Source organism: Gymnodraco acuticeps, unplaced genomic scaffold (genome assembly GCF_902827175.1).
Source record: "Gymnodraco acuticeps unplaced genomic scaffold, fGymAcu1.1, whole genome shotgun sequence".
Taxonomy (NCBI): Eukaryota; Metazoa; Chordata; class Actinopteri; order Perciformes; family Bathydraconidae; genus Gymnodraco; species Gymnodraco acuticeps.
The window spans coordinates 2,864,154-2,886,844 of record NW_022989982.1 but is presented as its reverse complement, the minus strand read 5'-3'; the positions used below and the strand labels follow the sequence as shown (position 1 = coordinate 2,886,844).

The 22,691-nt window shown below is 40.6% G+C and overlaps 3 protein-coding genes across 4 annotated transcripts in view; 1 reads left to right on the top strand and 2 right to left on the bottom strand.

Annotated features, from left to right (window-relative positions):
• LOC117543604 (WD repeat-containing protein 37-like) overlaps positions 1–9,775 on the bottom strand; it is a 24,340-nt gene extending 14,565 nt beyond the window's left edge. The window contains exons 1-5 of one of the 2 annotated variants that reach the window (XM_034211971.1): positions 9,672–9,775; positions 4,979–5,238; positions 3,087–3,183; positions 2,836–2,931; positions 2,298–2,362 (exon numbers count right to left, since the gene is read on the bottom strand). In XM_034211971.1, coding sequence (XP_034067862.1) covers positions 2,298–2,362; positions 2,836–2,931; positions 3,087–3,183; positions 4,979–5,131 — 411 coding nt within the window. In that variant the 5' untranslated portion in view covers positions 5,132–5,238; positions 9,672–9,775. Of the gene's footprint in view, positions 1–2,297; positions 2,363–2,835; positions 2,932–3,086; positions 3,184–4,978; positions 5,239–9,133; positions 9,433–9,671 lie in introns of those variants that run through there. The other variant, XM_034211972.1, reaches the window with a different exon arrangement.
• Positions 9,486–12,926, top strand: idi1 (isopentenyl-diphosphate delta isomerase 1). Its single transcript, XM_034211974.1, has 7 exons — positions 9,486–9,609; positions 10,197–10,342; positions 11,217–11,389; positions 11,474–11,566; positions 11,682–11,812; positions 11,907–12,011; positions 12,094–12,926. The coding sequence occupies exons 2-7, from the start codon at positions 10,200–10,202 to the stop codon at positions 12,304–12,306; spliced, it is 858 nt and encodes a 285-aa protein (XP_034067865.1). The 5' UTR covers positions 9,486–9,609; positions 10,197–10,199; the 3' UTR covers positions 12,307–12,926.
• LOC117543602 (copine-3-like) lies at positions 12,922–22,691 on the bottom strand. Its single transcript, XM_034211969.1, is given in 17 exon segments — positions 12,922–14,038; positions 15,294–15,530; positions 16,597–16,658; positions 16,661–16,729; positions 16,853–16,904; positions 17,037–17,091; positions 17,297–17,430; positions 17,516–17,575; positions 17,683–17,769; positions 18,017–18,115; positions 18,956–19,045; positions 20,157–20,237; positions 20,404–20,475; positions 20,555–20,629; positions 21,028–21,207; positions 21,632–21,783; positions 22,335–22,691. Coding segments are annotated over 16 exon segments (1,629 nt in total). The 5' UTR covers positions 21,767–21,783; positions 22,335–22,691; the 3' UTR covers positions 12,922–13,897.

The window sequence follows — 22,691 nt, the reverse complement described above, 5'->3', positions numbered from 1 at the left end:
ATACCGTAAGACTAGAAAGATCATAACTTAATTGAACTTTGAATTATACTTCCTACAGGATACAGGATTCCAACGGAGAGATACATTGACGATAAAGTGAGAAAGAATGAATAAGTAAATGACGCTTGAAGATCAAATATAACTTTTCTTTTCATGGTAATCATTTCAGATAGAAGAAACATTTTGCACAATTATGTGTTTAGTCTAGAATTAAATCACAGACTAATTCATGGATATTGTAGCTGCATATTAATTGTGCATATGCTCATTATGAATGCAGTATGTCAGTGGGATTAGCCTTTCATTTATTTTCCTCATTACTTGTACCATGTGGAGATTATCCCTAGTGTTTTAGCATTTCCAAATCTATGTGCCACAAGCACTGCAGACAATGTTTCTGCAACTGTGTGTGTCACGCACGTATAAATATCAAGCCTGCTCTAAAGCCAATTCAAGCTTCATCAGTACACTGATACTGTACGAGTGGGGCACCTCTAAATATATAGAGGGGTCTTGTTACACATGGCCTGAAGTCACTGCAGGTCAGCAGATGAACAAATGAAAGGGTGAATCTGATTTGTCACCAAGGAGTCACAAGATGCATTGTGCATGCTGCTGCAATAACCTCAGCAATAAGCCTCGATCATTGGTAGTCATTAAATGCAGCAACCAATCATCTGGTTCCCCTGTGTGAGATGATGCTCTCACTCAGCTCCCATTCGCATCACAGGACAAACACAACCTTATCTGCAATCAATGAGCAACAGGAAAATAGCCCATTCCAGTCAAAGTCACCCCAGAGGTAAGGGTAGAGTTAGTTAGTACAGATCATTAGTTCCAAGAAGTCTTACCAACATTAGCTTTCTGTCATGTTTCTTAGCCAGCTGTTTATTACATACATAGCAGCTAGTTCTGTTAATTCAGGAAGTTCTCCCTTGATCCTATGTATCCTCTTTTTATAACTTTTAAATAATTCAGAAGAGGATTGTATTCCACTCTTCATGTAGCTCAGACTTTGAGGGGCTAAGTGGAACTCTGTAGGAAAATGAGGTAGAGAAGTTCATGTTGGCATAATATTTTTCTGTATTTTAGTTTTTTAAGGAAATAACATTCATTCATACATTAGGCATAAGCAACAGCGGCAAACAGAAATTACTAGAATATACACTAAAGAAGGATTGGAACACCAGATGTAAGAAAACGCTTTAATATGCGCAACAAAGCCCTGCATTAAAGGAATAGGAAGTAACTTGGGTAAATCACTTCTTGCAGAGTTAGATAAGAAGATGTGTCTGTTTTGGGCTTTTTTTACACAGTGTATATCCTAGAATACTTCTTATCTAAAAGCAGTTGCCAGGCAACTAGCGGAGATGCCAAGTTATTGGGCAAGAAATAGCACGGTACACTCGATTGATTAAAAATGCCACATATAACAAGTTAATCACTGCGTATTTGAGATGCTGGTACTAGGCAACGTTAGCTTAGTATTTAGCTCAAAGACATGCAGGGGGTATCGATTAATTTTCTTCGCCAACTCTCAAACTCTCTAATTAACTCCGAACTAACTTTGTACTGAAAGTTGCTTGGTTTGAGGCCAGTCTGTCTAAACGGGCTAATGATAAGTGAGTCAAGGGGCGACTAAAGAAATGGATGCCATGCTCAAATTTCAGAAAAAAACAACTTGAGTGACGACACTTCCAAATGTTTTTGGAAGTGTTTTATTAATGTATTTAGGAATGCAGCCGATCCCCCACAGGCCTTCTGACAGGGTGCAGAGCAGAGAAGACATGAGGAGTCAGACTGCAGTTAAAACAGACTCAGCCCACAGCTGGCCCTCACAATGCTTAGTGACAAACAGAGCATTCAGGAAGTTACCCATGAATCTCCTCCCCACAACTCGCATGAGGTCACACGGAAGTTGCGAGGTCCACTTATTTTGCCGTGGAAAGTGTACAAGCACTACATAGGCAAGAGATTAAAAAGGAAGAAGTCAAGGGAATATGTCATTTAATAATAACAAATAAAGTTTCCTTCACTTCCTGTAAGTTCAAAAGTCTTTATCCAAATGCATAAGCACTTTAACAACAAATTCATTCAACAGTAATGATTCTTGGTCACAGTTTCATTTGTGTACCTTTACATATCATGACCTCAGGAGAAGAATACAAAGACTTCCTTCTGCTCACTCAGCAACAAAGGGGCTTTTGATAGTCTGTGACCATAACCTGCACAGCTCAAATAATTACACAGATGACAAATCTTATGAGCTCCATAAAATAAGCTAAAATAGCAGGTACCTTGCTGGTGGAGGCTTTGTAGGTCGTCTTCAGCTTCTGTGACAGTTGGCTGGTGCTGTGGCTGGCTGGGAGACGGGAAGAACAAAGAAAACAATGAAGGGAATTCAACACTGTGGCATTGGTTGGTTTCACTGCTGCACTAATAGCCTTATAAAGTGTTATAGTTGTGCACACCACACCACACACACCATAGGGTTGTTTCCTAAAACAAGAGAATTGGTTAAACAAGGCTTACTTCAGCAAACCTGGCTTTACCTAAGTTATAACGGAACTCATCCCAGTTTTTCAAGTTTAGCTTCATGTCAATTTTACAATGCAAGATTCCTCTTTACCAATTCATTATTAACATGAGTTGCTGACATCATTGTGCACAGAATGACAGTCATTGTGTTTTTAAATATTGTGCAACAATGGAATGAGATATACACTTAATTTGAGAGCCACCCATCAATAGTTTTCCTTTTAATTTCAAAAGATGCAGAAGTGTCTGTTAAGAATATTGAGATCAGCAACCAATTGTGAAAAAAAAATATTGCACCTTTTGTTTTGAGAGCCCCTTTGGTGGGGTCTCCTCCATCAACAGTCTGTCCATCTCCGGTCAGACGCTCGTTCAGAGAGTCGATTTCCCGGCGTACTGTAATGTTAGCACAGTGAGAGCATCAGTAAGCAAGCAACGACACCATCTGGTCCGTCAATCAACACCTGAAGATCAATTCAGTAAGGTATGTTTCATAGAAATCTAAATGCAATCTGAATACATTTGCCGCGCTCTCTCAATCTGATACTTACATTCAATGTTTTCAATGTAGAGATTTTCAAACTCTCGCTCAATCTGGCCAAAAAGGTCAAGGAGATTGTGCCGTAGAGAGAGGGGCAGCTTAGAGTCCTGTAGAGGCAGAGCAGGAGAGAACAAGGCTTGAATGAACCTGATGGTAAACTGACATATAATACATTACAAATCACATTGGTGTATGGAGCAGTCATCATCCCCCCATATCCCTCTGCAGTGTGGTGTTCTCTTTTACTTATAGTGGGTCAAATCAAATGTTCAAAATAGAACCATCAAAACAGAATGTTGCTGACAGGTCCAATATTTTTTGGAAAACAAACAAATCGAAAGCAACCTATATAAATCTCATGTCAAACACAGCCTGTGTGTTTACGTAATTTAATCAGCTACCAATTGCGTAAAATCTCATCCAAATGTGAGCTACATAACAAGAGCCAGGGTCCAACCAACACATTTCATCTGACTCACCTCCATGGTAAACTCATAAAGGCACCCAGTTATCTGACCACCAGTCTACACCACACTAGCATCCGAAGACACGTAAAAAGCTTGCCAAAAAAACAAGAGGTTCCAAAGGCTGCATTTGACAGCTCGCCTTAAGAGCGGCTGCTTTCTCTAGCCATCAGAAAGCCGTGGAAACCAAACACTTGACTGTCACTCTTTCTCCTGGCACACGTCCATGACCAAGAGTTTGCGACAGTGACATTAACCGCCTGACCATTCCGTCGGCGCCTCATGTAAACACACTTCACAACGGCTGCCTGTTGTTTGCTTTTTACAAAGCTGCTTAGTTGTGGCCCTAAAACCTGCAATGTACTCTGGCTAATAATGACAGCATTGATGGAAAGAAACGGCATTCTGTGTATGTGGAACTTTTTCTGGGGGGTAGACTAGGTACATAAACAGAGCCAGCATGTCTGGGCAATAGACAAAAAGGCCTGGTGAAAAGACTAATCAGCCCTGGACAAGCGGCCCATATTAAAACTTGATGAGACAACAGGCCGGTGCAAAATGAGCTCTAGTTGTAAGGGCTGATGATATACGAACATTGTCTAACAGAGAAAGTTCATCTGGAAGAAAATAACGCACCAAATACAATGTTTTGCCTTTCATTCAGTTAAATCTCCCATGACAGAAATACATGATGATATTATCAGAGATAACTCTAAATAGGGTCACCCTTAAGCCAACTCCCAAAAGTAATAACCAGGATGTTGTTGATCAAACAGAAACAGCTTTTTATTATCTCAATAGAAAAGAGACTTGAGAGCAACTGGTTTGCAGCAGGAAATGCCTGCCTAAAGTCTTTAAAAATCAATTGTAGCTCTCATTTAAATAACCAGTTTGGTTAGTTAATCACTAACTTGATGGGACCAGTGGGATTAAAAAGTCACAGTAGATCCCTTTGTTTAAAACATAAGAATATAAATCATTAACCATGTGTAAATGCAGCACAGAAAATGTTCAAAAAATGCCAAATCAAGATGACATTGACACTTTAACTGAATACATTTTAATCAAAATTCATTGAGATGCCTAAAAAAAAACCTCCCATTTGCACAGAGAGGAGAAACCACATCTCATAAATACATAGCAGCATGGAGCTGTGAATGTTACACCAGGAACAAAATAGAAGCAATGCTGCTCAACCGGCTGGTACTATACTCACATGACAAAAAACATCACCAGGAAAATGCTAATTAATAAAGAAAAACATTCTGGTATGTATTTTTTGGGGCACATCCAAAATAAACGTTGTGCGCCTGGATTACAAAATATGTTCTCACACGTTTTATAAGCATGATGTGATGCCAAAATACTTGTGTGCTGCTGTCAGTGTGCTTGTGTGTGAGAAAGCAAGAAATGCCAGATGTTTGTGAATGTCGCTCACCTGGCCCTCCAGCATGTCTCCTCTCTGGATGCCTGCTGGCCTCTCCTCGGTGCTGTTGGTGCGCCGGATGGACAAACTGTGAGCCTTGCGCTTCTGCTTTGGGTGACGGGCAGCCGAAGCAGAGCCGCTGCTGCTCCCGCCCTCCACAGGCATTCCTCCTACCGTACGGTGGCCCTGCCCCTCCCCGCTCACCTTAGAGGCAGGTAAACAAAGGCTCTCTAGTTGGCTCGTGTGTAGGTTGGTATGTTATCACCACCTGTCTGAAATTAAAAAAGGAAGTGAAGTTCAGGCTCACAGTCACTGCAGGAACAGTTCAAGGTGAAAGGACGCCTCCCCTGCATTAATACACAGTAATTCAACTAGATATTTTAGATTAAGGGTGCTTAGTAGTTACAGTCTTGCCCTGGTACCTGCTGCTCTAAAACAACATTTAATGCGGCCACATGTCTTTGATTGATTGATTGATTGAAAAGTTTATTAACAGCTTGTATATTGGGTACAGTACAGTACAGCTCAAAACATACAATTGTTAAGGGGATGCAGACCAGAGAAAGACTTTCGTCTTGTTTACATCAGGGTCCCCCATTTCCAATTCATCATATCATTTAAGACATATAAGACATATTTGACATACAGATGGCTTATTTACAATTTACATACAGGTGGTTTTTTTACATACAGATTGCTTGTTTACAATTTTCATTTTAGATTTCGTTCTAATACATCCTAACCGGACATTTAAGACATACCAAGTCTACAGATATACAGTTAGTAACAGAGTCTAAAATGCCAGTATATACATAGATGGGGGGGGGAAGCTGTCCATTGAACGACAGGTTGAGATTTGTACCATTACCGGGGCCAGTTTTGCAATGCTCTCCCCCGAAGGTGCTCTTTAAGAGAGGTTTTGAAGGTAAGTATAGTTTTACTTTCCTTTACAGTTGTGGGAAGAGCGTTCCACCTTGATGTGGCATAATTGCGAAACGTGTATTCCCCCTTTTTTTGTGCCAAATCTGGGTTTCACATGATTTGTGGAGCTCCCTCTGGTGTTATGATCATGGTATTCCTTGACCTTTGGGAAGAATTTTGACATGTACATGGGTACCATAGAGGTGTAGTGGATCTTGTAGACCAGGCCCATTGCAAGTAGCTGTACTCTGTCGTCTACTCTAAGCCATCCTAGGTTGTCAAAGTGGGCAGAGGTGAGGTGGGTTCTAGATGAAAGGTCAAGCAGTAGTCTGACCAGTTTATTTTGCGATGTTTGAAGTTTTATTTTTAGCGCCTTGGAGGTGCTATGGTACCATGACGGGCAAGCATAGTCATAGTACCCTTGAATGAGTGCTCCTGCCAGAGTTTTCAGGGTGTTTTTGTTTACCAGAGAGGAGATCCGGTGTAGGAATCTAGTTCTTTGATTGACTTTTTTTATTACATTGGATGCCGTTTTGTCACAGGAGAGGTTTGCCTCAAGAATAGATCCTAGGTATGTAATTTCCTTCTTACTTGTGACAATAATGTCGCCCACTGCAACTGAGAAGTCGTCGGATTTGCTGAGATTATGTTTCGAACCGAAGAGAATGGACTCTGTTTTACCCAGGTGTAATGACAATTTATTATCGGCGAGCCAGGTGCAGATTCTGCCGAGCTCGGAGCTGAGGGTTTTTTCAACCTGTAACCTGTTCCTGTCAGAGACCAGCAGGGCTGAGTCGTCCGCGAACAGGAACAAGTTGCAGTCACATGCTGATGACATGTCATTTACATAAATTAGGAACAGTAACGGACCTAATATGCTTCCTTGTGGAACACCACAGCTCACTGGGAGGGGGGGGGGACAGAGTACCGTTTACCTCCACCATCTGTTCTCTCCCCTCCAGGTAGGATTGCATCCAGCTCACCGATAGTTTATCAAAACCAATTGCGTTTAGCTTGTCAATCAGAATGGGGTGATTGACAGTGTCGAAAGCCTTTTGTAGGTCCAGCATCACCATGCCGCAGTACTTGCCCTCGTCCACCTCTTGTTTGATGTGGTCGCTCAAATAAAGAAAGCATGTGTCAGTGGAGTGGGATGTTCTAAAGCCAGATTGAAATTCATAGATTAGTTTCTTTTCCGCGAGGTACTTTTCGACCTGTTCATATACTATTTTTTCCATGACTTTCGAGATGGAGGTAAGTATAGAAACAGGGCGGTAGTTGCCTGGGTCCAATTTGCTGCCCTTTTTGTGCAGGGGGGTTACTCTTGCAATTTTGAAGTCTTTGGGTACTTTTCCCTGTTTTATGGAGAGGTTAATTATGTGAGCTATGACTGGTGAGATGGCGGCTGCTGTGTCTCTGAGGAATTTGGAGGGGATATTGTCGTGGCCAGTGGCCTTGTTAGGTTGGAGGGCGCTCAGTTTAATGAGTACCTCTGCTGTTGTTACCCTTGCTAGACTGAAATCATCTTTGCGTACCCCTAGGTTTTTGTAGTAGGTCATGATGTGATCTACTCCAAAAAGCCCTGAGTGGGAGGGTAATTTATTTACCAGAGTTGTGGCTATGTTTGTGAAATGTTCAAGTACTTGGCCACATCCAGTTTGTCTGTGATGAGCCTGTTATCTGTCTTTATGTTTAAGTTAGAAAATCTCGTTTTGAGTTTTTTACTGCAGCCAAGCTGGTTATTGAGTCATTTCCAAAGTTCACGGGGTTTATTTTTGTTTTCCTCAGTTTTGACATTGATGAAATTCTTTTTGGCAGTTTTGATCATGGAGCTTACGTCATTTCTTAGTCTGTTTCTTTCCATTTTTAGTTCAGTCACGTGGGCCTGGAGTTCACTGCTCGTGCTTTTGGAAAGCTTTGACTGACTTTTATGAAACTCAGAGCATTTTTTGTCTCTGGTTTTCATGGCGGTCAGTATGCCGGAGTGCATCCACGGCTCAGCGCGATTTTTTACCCTGGTTGTTCTTAGGGGGGCCAAATCATTGAGTATTGCAGAGAATTTGTTTTTGAAACCAAGCCATGTTTCTTCAACTTGTGTACCACTGAGCTCATCTGACCAGTCCAGGCTCTCCAGTGCTAGGTTAAAGGCCTCGCTAGAGTAGTTTTTGAGGTCTCTAGATATGACTGTTTTGTGACAGCCGGCCCTTTGTTTTAGCTTTTTGCGGGTACAGAATATCATATAATGATCACTTAACCCGCATGCTATAACCCCTTTACTGGAGATCCTGGACTTGTCAGAGGTCAGAATGAGATCAATGGTAGTTTGTGTTGTTTCACATACCCGGGTGGGTTGGGTGATTAGCTGGCTGAAGCCGTGCAGATCACAAATCCTACTGAAGGACTTGAAGACGGACGTGTCTTTACGTTGCATATCCGTGTTCCAGTCTCCAATAATAATTGTCTCTACATCCCCCACATCAGCCAAACACCCATCTAATGTATCATAAAAGTCACTCTGTTCCGGTGGTCTATAGATTGTCCCGACTATTACAGATTTAGCATTGTCAAAAAGAATTTCAACCCACACAGATTCAATATTTTCATGATGCAGGTCAGTACGGTTTTTGAAATTGGTGTCTTTATGTATGTACATGCAGACACCACCTCCATTCACGTTCCTGTCCCTTCTCACTACAAGATAATCTTCAATTTCAATCTCTGAATCTGTAATGGAATTGTCCAATTTGGTCTCAGAAAAGCATAATAATGTCAAGAAAGCAGGCTTTGCTTATAAATATAACGTGCACTTTTTAGAACCTGACCTTAGAAATTCTACATTTAAAAAAGTACTTGTCTTTTAATTAAACCTCTTTTCAAAGGTAATTCATCTTACTGACTACTGCCCACTGTTGTTGCACATTTGACAGTATCTTAAAGGTCGTTGCATGCTAACACATGGTAGGACTGTGCGTGTTGGTGCTCTTGTTATCATGGCATAGCGCCACATTTAACATTATAGTCAATGGGACAATGGACAACATATTTTAGCATAGCATTATGCAAGACTGAAACAGTGTATTTAACGCTGAGTAATTACTGCCCATGGAAAATGTACGTGGACAAATATCGTAACGCTTGCAATACAAATATGTAACGCAGCTTTCATGACATGTGACCGTACACTTTAGGCGTGTGACCTTTCACCGATATGATTCTGAAATATTACGAAACAAGGAAGAAACTCACCACTGTCACTGATTCACAGCCAGAAAGGCGGTTTACAAACAAAATGAGCTACAAGCCAGCGCATGCTAGCTTTCACATATGATGCTAATTGCGGCAACTAGCTACCGTCTATGAAAAAAACAGCAGCCTAACCTTCCTTACTCGGTATGATTATATGGAAACCTATCGACGTGTCACGTTACATGTTTTTCGCCGAATTGACAACGACAATATGAAAATGTATCAGAATATTTATCCGAATGTTGACACATCACGTATTTTACTGGTACACCGATTTCCGTATCACATGGTTTGTGTTTGCACTGTGTAAGCCAATGGGCAGTGACGCTAATGCTAAAGCATCCAATCAAAACCAGTGACCTCAGAAGCAGGCAGTGAAAGCTAAGTGGCTCGACCACAGTATTTGGCTCTGAAATATCGTCGTAGACACATGCAAAGTACGACATTGAATTCACTTGAAACAGGAAAATTGTTTCGTAAGTAATTAAGCGTGTTATCGGTTTCTCAGTAGGTTGTGTATGTAGCAATCAATGCATACTTATGTTCAGATGTCAGAGGCCTGGATGGTGCGGGCTGTGCAGTGGTATGATGGCGTGTGGACTGTGTTTGAAGGAAGACACGAAGTGGATTACTTAGAACGGGACATTAAGATCATACTATTTTCCACTGAATGGGTTCTTGTTAAGACTTACTACCATAATGCTTTGATATACACTTAGTGGCCATTTAAATGAACAAAGTACTTTTACTTTAGAACCATGTAAATACTTCCTCCATCACAGAAGATTCTCAATTGTTGCATGGATCCATAATAATATTTTATTACAACCCCTACGCTGTATAGTAAAATATATATGGGTTTAATTCATCATAAGCATGTAGTTAATGTGTATAAAACATTTGAAAGCTCAACCAAAGTTTACCCTCTGCCTGGCTGCCCTGACTTCAGTCCACAGGTATCATCTGCAACGTTAACTTCCGGTCCTACCTGAATGAAATCCTCTCCGGGTTTTACCTTCGTCCACCCGCTCAGACCTTGTGATTGGTTTTCTGTTTATGTCAGGCGATGGTGCGGGGAGTGTGGGCGGTGCTACGGATGGTTTCCACCAAAAGCAACCCTGTGCTTAAATCAAACGTACCTGGTGCTTCCAGAGTTGTTGCATCTCTGCAAAGACATATCTACACTTCCTGCGTCAGAGCTATTTCAAGGTAAGCTAGTGCTATTTAATGTAGGTTTATAGAAGGCATTGTTTACGTTTGTGAAGAGCAAAGCAAGAGATAAGCCTAAGCTAAGACATGCTGATTGTGCTATTGATAGCTGAGCTACACTAAAGCCTGTCTCAATAGTTCAGATAAATGTCATTGCCTCACATGAAATAAAGTCATGCCAAATTCTTATTTAACAAGCATTGTATTCATGGGTTTGCGTATTAAAGTACACACTTTTACAATAGCAACTCGACGCTTGGGTATATTCTCTTCAATACGGTATACATTACATCAAGGCAAGCTGCATTGACAGCAATATTATTTTAACATGCACATTTCTAACGTAAAACTAAGGCTCACAAGATAAGATATATGGCAGCATGGCATGCTGTATCAAAATATAAGTTTAATAGTTAACGCCCACCTAAAGCAAAGCGCCTGAAATGGTACCATTGCTATTTTTTGTATAAATATTTACATTCTTACTATTTTTGAGTATTTGACGAAATCAACAATATGAAAAGCTTCACTTGGACACTATGAAGTTGATAAGGGCATATAGCATTTTCTGTAAATGTAATGTTAATTGTTATGTATTGCTAACAATATTTTTGCAGAAACCACACCATTAAATATATTTTGCTTTGATTATGTTTTGATTTACTCCCCATTTTAAAATGAGTTCAGTCCTAAACTTGAAAAGCACTCAGAGTCCACTAACTCTTTCTATGAAAACTCCAGAAAAACTAGTGAACAGCAGTTGGATTTGTTGGTCAAGTACTACCTACTTCAGTTACTGAAGGTTCAAGACTGTCACTTTGGAAAATATGCATTAAATGAATGTTTTCTGCACACTGCTCCTCTTCCTGTACAGTGAGGTAAAACCCCTACAGTCAGCTGTCAGAATGCCTGGGATAACCACAGACCACCTGGACGAGAAGCAGGTGAAGCTTCTGGCCGAGATGTGCATCCTCATCGACGAGAACGACCACAAAGTTGGAGCAGACACCAAGAAAAACTGCCACCTGAACGCTAACATTGACAAAGGTACCTGTCTGGACACACCTGTCACGCCTCGAATGCATAACTTGTTTCAAATGTGTACTTGTAGTAAATTGTTTGTCTTTCTAGGTCTATTACACAGAGCTTTCAGCGTGTTCATTTTCAACAGTGAAGAGAAGCTGCTCTTACAACAGAGGTCTGACGCCAAAATCACTTTTCCAGGTCAGTGACAATTGTATACCCCAGTTTAACCATTTCCAAAAATACTCATGGGTGAATATAGCATGGCAAGATGATTAAACACTGATGTTTAACCCTCTCCTGTGTCTGTACGTAGGCTGCTTCACGAACACATGCTGCAGTCACCCTTTACACACAGACAGTGAGCTGGAGGAGAAGGACGCAATTGGAGTGAGGAGAGCAGCTCAGAGGAGACTCGAGGCTGAACTGGGTATCCCCATGGAACAGGTAAACCGCATGTGTTGAAATCCTGACTCCTGAAATACTGGGAGAGGAATCTTTCCTTGCATCTGATCGCCTTTTACTTCCTGTTGCTCCTCAGGTGACACCAGATGAAATGACTTATCTGACGAGGATCCACTACAAAGCCCAGTCAGACGGTGTGTGGGGAGAACATGAGATTGACTACATCCTGTTCATGCAGAAGGTAGCACTGTTCAACTTGGAATTAGGATATCTGGCCCGTCTGTGTAAATTATAGATAACATCTCTTTTTTGTCCTTCTGAAGGATGTGGATTTGAGTCCAGACCCCAATGAGATCAAAACCCACTGCTATGTGAGCAAGGAGGAGCTTCAGGAGATGTTGGAGAAGGCAAAGCGCAAAGAAGTGGAGATCACACCCTGGTTCAGCCTCATCGCAGAGACCTTCCTCTTCAAGTGGTGGGACAACCTGCACAACCTCAAACAGTTCATGGATCACAACAAAATCCACCGCATGTAAATAAATCCACATGGAGCCATAACTTCAGTCATTTCAAACCCTAAAGCTGTGTCACTGGCTATTTGTTGCCATGGTAGTAGCAGGTGAAATACTTTTACACTGAAAAGGTAGAATGTTTGTCATGCTAAATGCCCGAGGAAATGTCGCTTCTGGTAGTCATATGTGCATGTGAACTGATGCAAGTAAAGTGACTCTTAGTCTTAAGGATTTTGAAAAAAATACATCATATAATCCATTCTGAGTAGCTACACTCTGGATTTACAGACTCAACAGAAAGACATTAAACATATGTTATTAGGATGAATAATAAATCCTATCAATGTAGAGAAAAGGCTATTTTTTTTTATACAAGAACTTAAGTGCCTAAGTCCAGGTTATTAGGTTGAGAGCAGTCTAAGTACTGATGGGATGTCTCGGCAACAACTCACTTCTGTATATTGTCAATAATGATTTCACTGAACAAGCTTTGCACTCTTTTACACAATAAAGTGTTTGTGTTCATTGGCAGAAGACGGCTGTGTTTTTGTAATAGGGAGCTGTGAAATGATGGCAAAAGAACACCTTGGTGTCACCCTGTAGAATTGCATTAAAGTGTTAAATAAAATTCAATTTGTATTGTATAAGAGCTGCTTTATTGGGGGGGGGGGTGCACTTTCTGTATGGAAACACTTAAGGCACATCACCTAAAGCTGATACATCAGATGCTTATTTATAGCTTTCATTGTACAACAATTAAATTGTAACAGACAGTTGTGTACTTGACATGCAAAGATTACATTAAGCAGTACTGAATCTAGTTTCCAGGTGGAAATGATTAATACTGAAATGAGATAAAACAGAGTAAATCAAAGGTCGATAGCCATATAGTAGGAAAAGTAAATCCTTACTTGTTAGTCCATGTCAAGGGAACGACCCAATGGTGTCTTTGCTAATCTAAATGTGGAAGTCAAAGTACAAACTGGCATAATGGTCAACTACAATAACTGAGTGATGACTGGCACAATACCTCATAACGAACTACTACTTTTGTAGCGATCACAATATTTCAGTTTCATACTTAAAGGTATAAATAGCTCTGGTTTACACAAGTCTATAACTACAGAGAGTTTGGCATTCATTAGGTAAAACCTCATAGTGCATAGGGAAGCATGTGCATAGAGAACATTAAGGCAATATGTTCTCTATGTGCCAAAACAGCAGCGTCTACATATCTACTTGGCAATACTGTACGTACACGATTATGCTAGTAGTGCAGCAGGCATTTTGCTAATGACATACAAATTATTTGTGATATATTTTACTATCACACCAGTTTCCCATGCATTTGTTGATGCCATAATTAAAAGGTCATCTTAATGCCTTTAACAGCATTATTTTTTGTCTGGTGCTGAAGCCATCAAACGGGCATAAAAGTAAACTGCACTCTCATGATGAATTAAAAAAATATAATGTTTCTGCAATGTGAATGTATTTTGTGTGTGTGGAAAGAAAAAGGTTTAGTTAGGAAAGTGTAGGAAGGAAATTGCCGTTTAAGCTGAAGCTGGGATCTCCTTATAATCTGCAGGAGATGTCTGTTAGTTTCCTTGAAGCATCAGTTGGTCCCTGCCGGGGTCGGTGCAGGGGTCGGTGCAGGACTGGCTTTGGGTGGAGTCAGCTTCATGATATTGAAAAACTCCACCAGCTGACCCGGGACCTCTGCCAACACACTCTTGGCCAGTGCTTCCCGAGGACCCTGAAGTGTAAAAAGAAGAGTTTAAAAAAGTACAGCGAGGTGCACATGGATGAGAAATTTGAATGTATTATGAAGTGATAATTATAACAACTGATTCAATTAAATGAAGGAAGCAGGGATGAGATGAGAAAGTCATGCAGATGAGGAGTTATGTTCCACCCTTTGAAATAATAATTATTAAAGGGTGTCATTTTGCACAGTGACAGCAAAGGCAATACCAGCAGCAATATTGTTTTATCTTGTCCTCTTACTTTTGTCAAGCTTCAACCTAATTCACTTCGGAAATAAGCTGAAGATTCAAACGGTCACGACACATTGATGACCAGTGACTGAGTAGTGTAGTACTACAGAACACATTTTGATGATTGTGGGCTCATTGTGGCTTGCAAACGTGCATTAAACAAACCAGCCATACCAACAGTAGTTTAATTGTGGGATAGGTCTAGAAAGAAGGCCGAGAAAAATCGCACTTTTTTCAAATATCATGCTATTGTTTTAGCACTTTCTCCGCTAGATAGATGACGGAAAACTGTATCCCTAACTGGTGTGTTTTATTGACCTGGAGAGCAGTTTCCGCTTAAATGTAAACAAAAACATGAAACGTGATCTTATCAAGCCAGACAAAAGACAGAAAGTACAACATCATGTATTGTACTGTCTTACTTTAAGCTGACGAATGATCTTTGGCAAAACAGAGGTGAAAATGTTGAAAGGAACACAGCAAAGTAAAAAAAAACAATGGGGATAGCAATCACTACATGTGATGAGTCATGCGGGGAGGCGGTTAATCATGTATGCCAAGCAAAGACTAGGGTGGTGGAGGGTTTTATGACTGAAATATTTGGGGTACCCCTATGAAGGACTAGGATCTCGGGGAGGCTTCAGTTTGAATAAACTGAAGAAGGAGGCCACTTGTTGAGGTAACTCGGCCAATACGCTCTGGGCAAGAGCCTGGCAGGGCGCCTGAAAAGAGATAAATACACAAAGTACACAAAGCTAAGTGAGATCTAGGTGGATGGGCTGGGAATCCCTGGGTTTGTGCATATATACCGGCATTGGATAGGGGAACTATTATATTAGGTTTGGATAGGCAATTTTAGAAGCAAGTTAACTTAAAAATGACGCAGTGAGATGCTTGGAAAAAAGCCTGAAATGCATGCAGTTCTTAAAAGAAATTTCACAAGATAATGTTCTGAAATGTAATGACTAATGTATAGCAATCATTTTTACAAGAGGTGTTGTCACGGTGACTTACCTTTTCGAACTGCCTGTATGGCACAAACTGGACGATGTCTCGCATGGCGGTCTCGCCGGTCTGAGAGCGCAGACGTCCATCGTCTCCATCTAGGAACTCCATGGCAGTGAAGTCCGCCCCCCCTACTCCGATGATGATGATGGACATGGGCAGACGAGAGGCGTTGACGATGGCACTGCGGGTGTCATCCATGTCTGTGATCACTCCGTCAGTGATGATCAGCAGAACGTAGTATTGCTTTGAAAAAAAGATCATTTATTAATTGGCAAGTTTTAAATAAGGACTAAAATGCTTCTTACATTGTCATATGATACGATCAAGATGTTCTAGATGTGTCCCTTCCAGTTTCTTCAAAGGTCAGGAAATGTATTTTAGAAACATCAAACCTGATTTGAGCTGCTGTCAATGGGCGCTATCCACATGCAGTTAGGGCAATGAGACACTCGGAATGCAAGCATGTGACACACCTGAGTAAATATTTAAAACTGACAAGAATGATTATCACTTAGCTCTGGCAACATGTCAAAAGTTAATGATACCTGGAATAAAGGTATCCAGCTATGTTTAAGTACACAACTCAAGGTAGGGCCTCTCCTGAACAGACAAATCTGATGCAATACATTGGATATATATAATGACATCTGAAAATAGCTTCAATGGGCAATCCCTTTTGTTGGGAAAATACTGAATGTACTCTTCTAATATCAGAGTAGTATATAACATGATAACAAAGGCCCTACGTAGCTGTGTACGTAACCGGATGTATGATTACCTAGAAGAGCGTCAGGATCTGTTTTAGGCATGACAGCTATGGGACAACTATTAACATGAAGATTCAGCCTCTATGGAGATAGACATATGACTGTCATGTTTATTGCTTACGCAGGCCTTAGCTAATCTGAACTAAGCATAGAATACTGCTTTTGAACCGGTATTCATGCATCTTGTGACTGTAACACCCTCTCTTGTATATAAAGCATCTGAAGGACACTGTTCTGGGAAGTATTTGTCCCATGCAGCTCTGTATGTGATGACTACTTCCATTCTCTTCCATAATAAACACATGTATTCTGATATTGAAGCTCACGCCGGTGACGAGTGATATTTTTCTTAACACCACATCCATAAACCCCTGTTGCTCCGGTTGAGCTTCTATCAAATCATCCCATTGCATTGTGAACATGATACATGGAGATCTACTTTATCTGTGAAATATGGAGTCTATGTGTGCATGAAGGGCAGTTATACTGGTCATAGAAGCCTTCAGTCATATTACTGATGATGGATGAACAGAAATACTCACTGATGCAGTGGTCTGCTGCAGGGCTTGCTTAGCAAAGCAGGCTACGTGGTTGATGATGGGGAAAAGTTGGTGGGACCGTAGAGTTTGACCTGGGGCAGACACACCCTGTAGGCCTCCACCACACCTTCTATGCCTACACACGCACACACACACACACGAGATTGTCACACTGCAAACTTTTGTATATTAAGCTGCATGTGTTCTGTAGAGTCTAGATAATATTTGTTGTAACATGTCTTACAATCTTTCTACATACCTGTACAAAATGGATTTGACGGGTTGAAATTGAGAGGGAACTCATGGGAAACCTGTTCAAACCCAATATCATCAGATGTTAGTTCACAAGCCTAACTACCATATATCCGATTCAAACTGCATGCAAACAGCTGCTGTGTCTTTTAGGTGCATTTGTAGTTTTTACAATTAAATGCAAGTCTTACCTGCCATGTGGGAGGGATTTGGGCTCCAAAGCCAAATGCAGGAAACATCTTGTCACTACACAGGAATGACAAAAAAACATTAGTACGTGAGTGACAAAATATTTAGGTATATTGCACACAAAGAAATACAATCTACTAGGGAAATATTTGTACACACAATGAAGCACTGCACAGCCAATTCTTTAAAAAAATTGGAAGCCAAGTTGCACAAATAATAATACTGTATGAGGTTTTGAATGTGGGTTTTATGTGTCATATACCTGTCATAGTCCTGGATGACATTGCCCACAGACCAAATGGCAGAGAGGTACTCGTTGACGCCCTGAGGACTGATGTAGTGCAGGGACTGAGGAGACTTGGGATCCCCGTTGGAGCCTGTGAAGTCAATAGCCACCTGCCAAAAGACATGCAGGGTTTGTTTGTGCCATGGTAATACAAGTGTTCTAACGAGAGGCATTGATACACAAGTCAAGACTTACGGTGAAGTTGATTTGACAGCCTCCCATAATGTAATCCAGGAAGGTATACTCCTTCACCACCTAACAGATGGAGATTCATGCTATGAAAGAGCCCATGTATCTCAAAACCAAACTACTTAACTCAGGATGTATCACGTAAGCATTCAACACAAAAAACGGAACTATACCTGGCATAACTTCACGCTCACAACACCAGAGTTCTTGTAGCCTTTCTTCTTCTGTTTCTTTTTACTGTTCATGCATTCAAACTCTGCCTGAGGACAACACACAACAGCAAGGGTGTTATTACCAGTGGGAAGATTGTTTTCATTGTTAATTAATCTGTCCATTACTTTTTCTATTAATTGGTTCGTTTTTAGGTCTTTGAAATGTAAGAAGATGGTGTTTTCAATTGGTGTTTTTCAGAACCCAGGATGAAGCATTCAATGTCTTTACAATCAGAGAATAAAGGGGAAATATTCCAATTTGGTTTTTACATCCAAACAATGTAAACACACATACCGGAGAGGATCGCGATGCTTGTTGGAAGCGTGTCATCGTGGTCTCAAAGGTTCCAATAAGATCATGTGAGCCATCGTTGTCATAGTCATAACACTCAACCTGGAAACAGGTAAAAGCACACAGTGGAGATTAAATCAAATTCAATTCAAATGAAAACAAAGTTAAATAACTTGCATATAGAAAACAAAACACTAAAAAGGGCCTGTTCACCTAAACTAGAAAAAAATGAAGCAGTGTTTACAGTGAGGTCTATGCATTATTATATTATAGTTTTATATATGTTCAAAGACCTCCATTGTATTTGACTGGAGGCAGATCCTAAACATCTGGGCAGATAAAACCAAAATGGTTTATTACATTTTTTTGTAATTTGCGTGAACTGACCCTTTATTGCAACAATTACAAATGTAGAAGTGAAAACATGCAAGTGAGATTGAAAACCTAATTCTAGGTAATATACTAGAGTGAGTGGACAGTAAAATGACTAAAGAAGAATGTGTAGTTTCAGACAAATGTATTATGACACGATCAAGTTGGATGAAGAAATCTTGTAGGGCCAGAGATTTCAGGCGGCATAGTGTATTTTTCACACTCCCTTCTACTCCATTCAACCACATCACCCGTAAAGTGATGGCAAGATGAAGAAAGTCAGAGACTGTAACACACTGGGTAACTCACTTGTAGTGTATAGTTGAAAACAGCCTCCTTCCTGACATGTTTGCTTCAGAAGTTAAAAAATATACATCATGAAACTGAGATGTTCTGAGAGAGCCAACATAAGTTTGCTGTGAAAACTCTTTACATCTTCAAGAAAGCTTGAATTACATCTAGACTATGAAAACATACAGTGCCACTTAACAAAACATTATCAACGGACGCCATAGCAGGGTCAGAAACACACTGCAGATGTGTGAGTTGTTATGTTAGAAAAGCAATTACTTTTATAGGTTTGTCCATGTCTCCTCCACAGAGAGACTGCAGGGAGATTCGAAAGGGTTTCCATGTTGGATTCAAGTTGTTGTTCACCACCTGAGGACAGAATTCATGAAAATTATACAGGTGCCCTATCAGCACACATTTATCAAAGTCCAACTGAAAGCACATTTAACCATCCCTTTTTGAAGTCTAATTTAATGTTCACATGTTTTTAAATGTATTAAATACTTTTTAGTATTAAGAAGAAATGTGCCCCATAATTAGAGGTACACTTTCCCAGGTGCATTGTTGTTAAGCTGTAGAACAAGACAATGGTTCATGTGTTTGAGTCAGTTAAGGAGACTGCAGCATGAAAGCTAATATGGGCTGTGGTTCAGTCTGAGGCTGCTGTATTGTGCAGCATGGTGCTGTCAGATGTGTCCCTGTGTTGCGACCTGGCTCAGAAGGCCACAACAAAAAGGAGATGCAACACATTAACGGGTATAAAAAAGGTGTTTATTTTTGCACAAACACGTCAAAATAGACACTGGGTTTACTCCTCAGAGCCGGTTGCCTGCAGGAGAAAGCAGAGAGCCCCCAGATAGGAGCAGAGAGGCTTTAAATAGCTCTAGGACGACACCAGACCCAGGTGCCCTGAATTACCGCAATCAAGGCAATCACTGGATCCAATGCAGCACAGACGGAACAGCCACACCCTCTCTACTGATGGACCCACAGGGGCATCACACCCTGCTTTTTGCAAATATGGTTTAAACCAAATTATATAGATTTGAATTTAATCATGCTCAAAAATGAGCATGATGAGCACGATTTGGCTTCTCCCTTCATACACAATAACAACATCCAATTTAACATTTATTTTGTAATATAAAAAGTCTCTGTGGTATTGGCAGCGGTTAAGTGAGAGCACAGGAAGAGGGTTACAGAACATTTGAGTTGCGAGGGGGACTTCTTATCATTTCTTCAGTAAGACAGATGTGAGTTTTGCCATTGCAAAGGATGCGAGTGTAACACAGCTATATCACCAGTTGTTCCTCTTTTCATTCAGACAGCAATGAATGAAACCTCATAAATGGGAGTTTAACCGACCATGTAATACAAACTGTTTATCTTCATAGAGTTGTACTATCCCCTTCTGGGAAAGGGGCCGATTTATTTATGACAGGAAAGAAATCAAACATTGATATCAGAATACTGTGTATACCTCGGTCCTGTGAGCCAGCTGCCATCCAGTTGCCGTCTGCTTGTAGAATTCCAGGTAAGGGTCGGACTTCCCAAAGAAATCCTGGAAATTATGAAAGTAATGAGACACATCAATTAGAAAAATGCACTAAAATGTGTAAAAAAAGAATGCAGGCATTTCTTTTTTTCAGCAAGGCAAGGCAATTTTATTTATATAGCACTTTTCAGCACGTGGCGATTCAAAGTGCTTGAGCAAGAATCACACTCACCTTGTTATCAAGTTTTCTTGCTTCAACTTCAAAATTGGCCACCCTGTTATCTTTGATTTCTTCTGCACTGATCTACAGCACAATAACGAACCAATTAAATAACAGAAGGAAAGAATTGCAATATTTATTTGTAGCTCTCTCCAACACTCACTGTGATGGTCCCTTTTCCTGCAGGGGATTTTTTCTTCAAGAGAAGGGGTCGGGTCAGTTTTTTACTGGACACAACCTAAAAAAACAAGAAGTAGAGGTAAAAGAGGAAGCAGCAGTTGAAATAGGGTAGTAATCAAAACAGCAGCCTCCAGGTGATGAGGCACACCACATCCAAAACAAACTGGCAGAACACACATCTGGGGTCGTGTTACACAGAAAGCCTACACAGCCTCTCTGCTTATCAGAGATGGTAAATATTGATGTGCATCATAGCTCTTATATGTTATCCTACCACTCATAAACCTATGTGCCTGATAGGATTGTGAAGTCAGTTTATCAACAACCCTTTTACTGTTGGTAACTTAGAATCAGAAATGTCCAAATTAAAATTAAAAGTGAAAGTATTCATCTCTTTTGAAGCTCAAGGATGACTTACATACATGTAGTGTGAAGAAAAAGAGCCAAAAGCCTCACCTGGCCCAGCGTACACTCCAGTTCCCCCAGGAAGTCGTCGTCACTCAGGTCGATAGTTTTGTTGTCGATGTCATAAATCCCAAACTTCAGTTTCTGCACTATTTCAAAGTAGTAGTCGATGACAAACTTTTTTGCAAACTTTGGGCACAGGCAATTCTGGACTTGCTCAGTGCGTCCCACCTGTTAGGAAACGTTGGATTGCAACTGTCATGCATACATTTCAAGAGATCCAAATGTCAAAAAATAAGGATGTATTGGCACATATGCACTGACGAAACAGGAAATGGATGAGTGAATACTTCTTTACTCAACACTACATTTTCCATTGGGGGGTTAACCATTAACACTGCTATGTGATTTTCTGTTGCAATAGTACTAACTGCCTCACCTAGGTAAAATGAATTAGGTTAAAAACCTTTCAATTAAACCAGACGATTTTCATAGGAATACAATTTTGCCTTTCATAATAATACATGGTTTTTAATATTGAGTGTTATGTTTGAGATTCAGACCCAATGACATTTTTACAACAGTTCAATAATATAAACAATAAATCTGAAGCTCACTGATATAAAATCAATCCAGATTCAGGCATCCTACTGACCTCATACCACTGGGAGTCAGTGCTGCTCATCAACAGGGAACACATGGGGTCAGACTTTGAGCCGATGTCCTTGTCCAGAAGATTCTCACAGGACACAGTCAGCTCCACCTTGGTTACACATTGAGTAGCAGCCATGTCTGCCTGGTAATGAGCTGGAGAAGCAACACAGACATGAAGGGACATAACAGTGTGGACATAACATATTCAAACGTATTATTTAGGCTTGTTTACGCACACACTTAATGGTATGAATTGTGAAGATGCTAGTCAGGATTAGTTAGCCCTGTGAGGTTGGCATGCAGTTGGTTATTTTTACAAATGTGTGCAATTCGCAATGACGCTACTACGATGAGGTACGTTATAATTCGTTGTAATGGCTGTCAACAGTTAGCTTTACCCAATGCTACGCTTCAAACATGTAATATAGAGAAGAGCTAGCGTGATACAAAATATACAAAAGGGTGGTGCCTCATTCAGACATTTTCGAGTGAACCAGTAACGCCAACAACAAGTAACGTATTGTGGAAAATGTGACACATAATGACGTTCAACGTTAGCCGGTAGGGAGCATAAGAGCAAAGGAGAAAGTGCAACAGCTAACCTTAGCAAGCTAACTTGGCTAGTATCTAAAATGCTTATTGGTAAATTGGACACTACTTTGGTCAGCACATTACATTCCGCAGACAAGTAAATTCAAACGTACCGTTAGATGTGAAGCGTTGCAGGTCTCACAGAAGAGAGAGGTGGTGTTTATGTCTAGATATTAAAGCTAGTTTACGGTTAGCAGGGTGGTGTCGCCCTTTCCAATGTTAAAGTATCACCAATACGTTTAACATTAGATCCTCTGTAGCTGCTCCGCCTTCAACATGCAAAGCAATACGCCCAACGACACAGCACAACACTCCTGTAACAACAACTCAGACAGTCATGCCGCGATTGTACACTTCCTGACTCTCAGTTTTATCGGATTCTGTTTTAAATTATCTGACTCTTTTTAATTGAAAGTTGTCATGGATCCGTGATCTGGTCCACATGGGTACAATCCTGAAAGTTCTGCCTA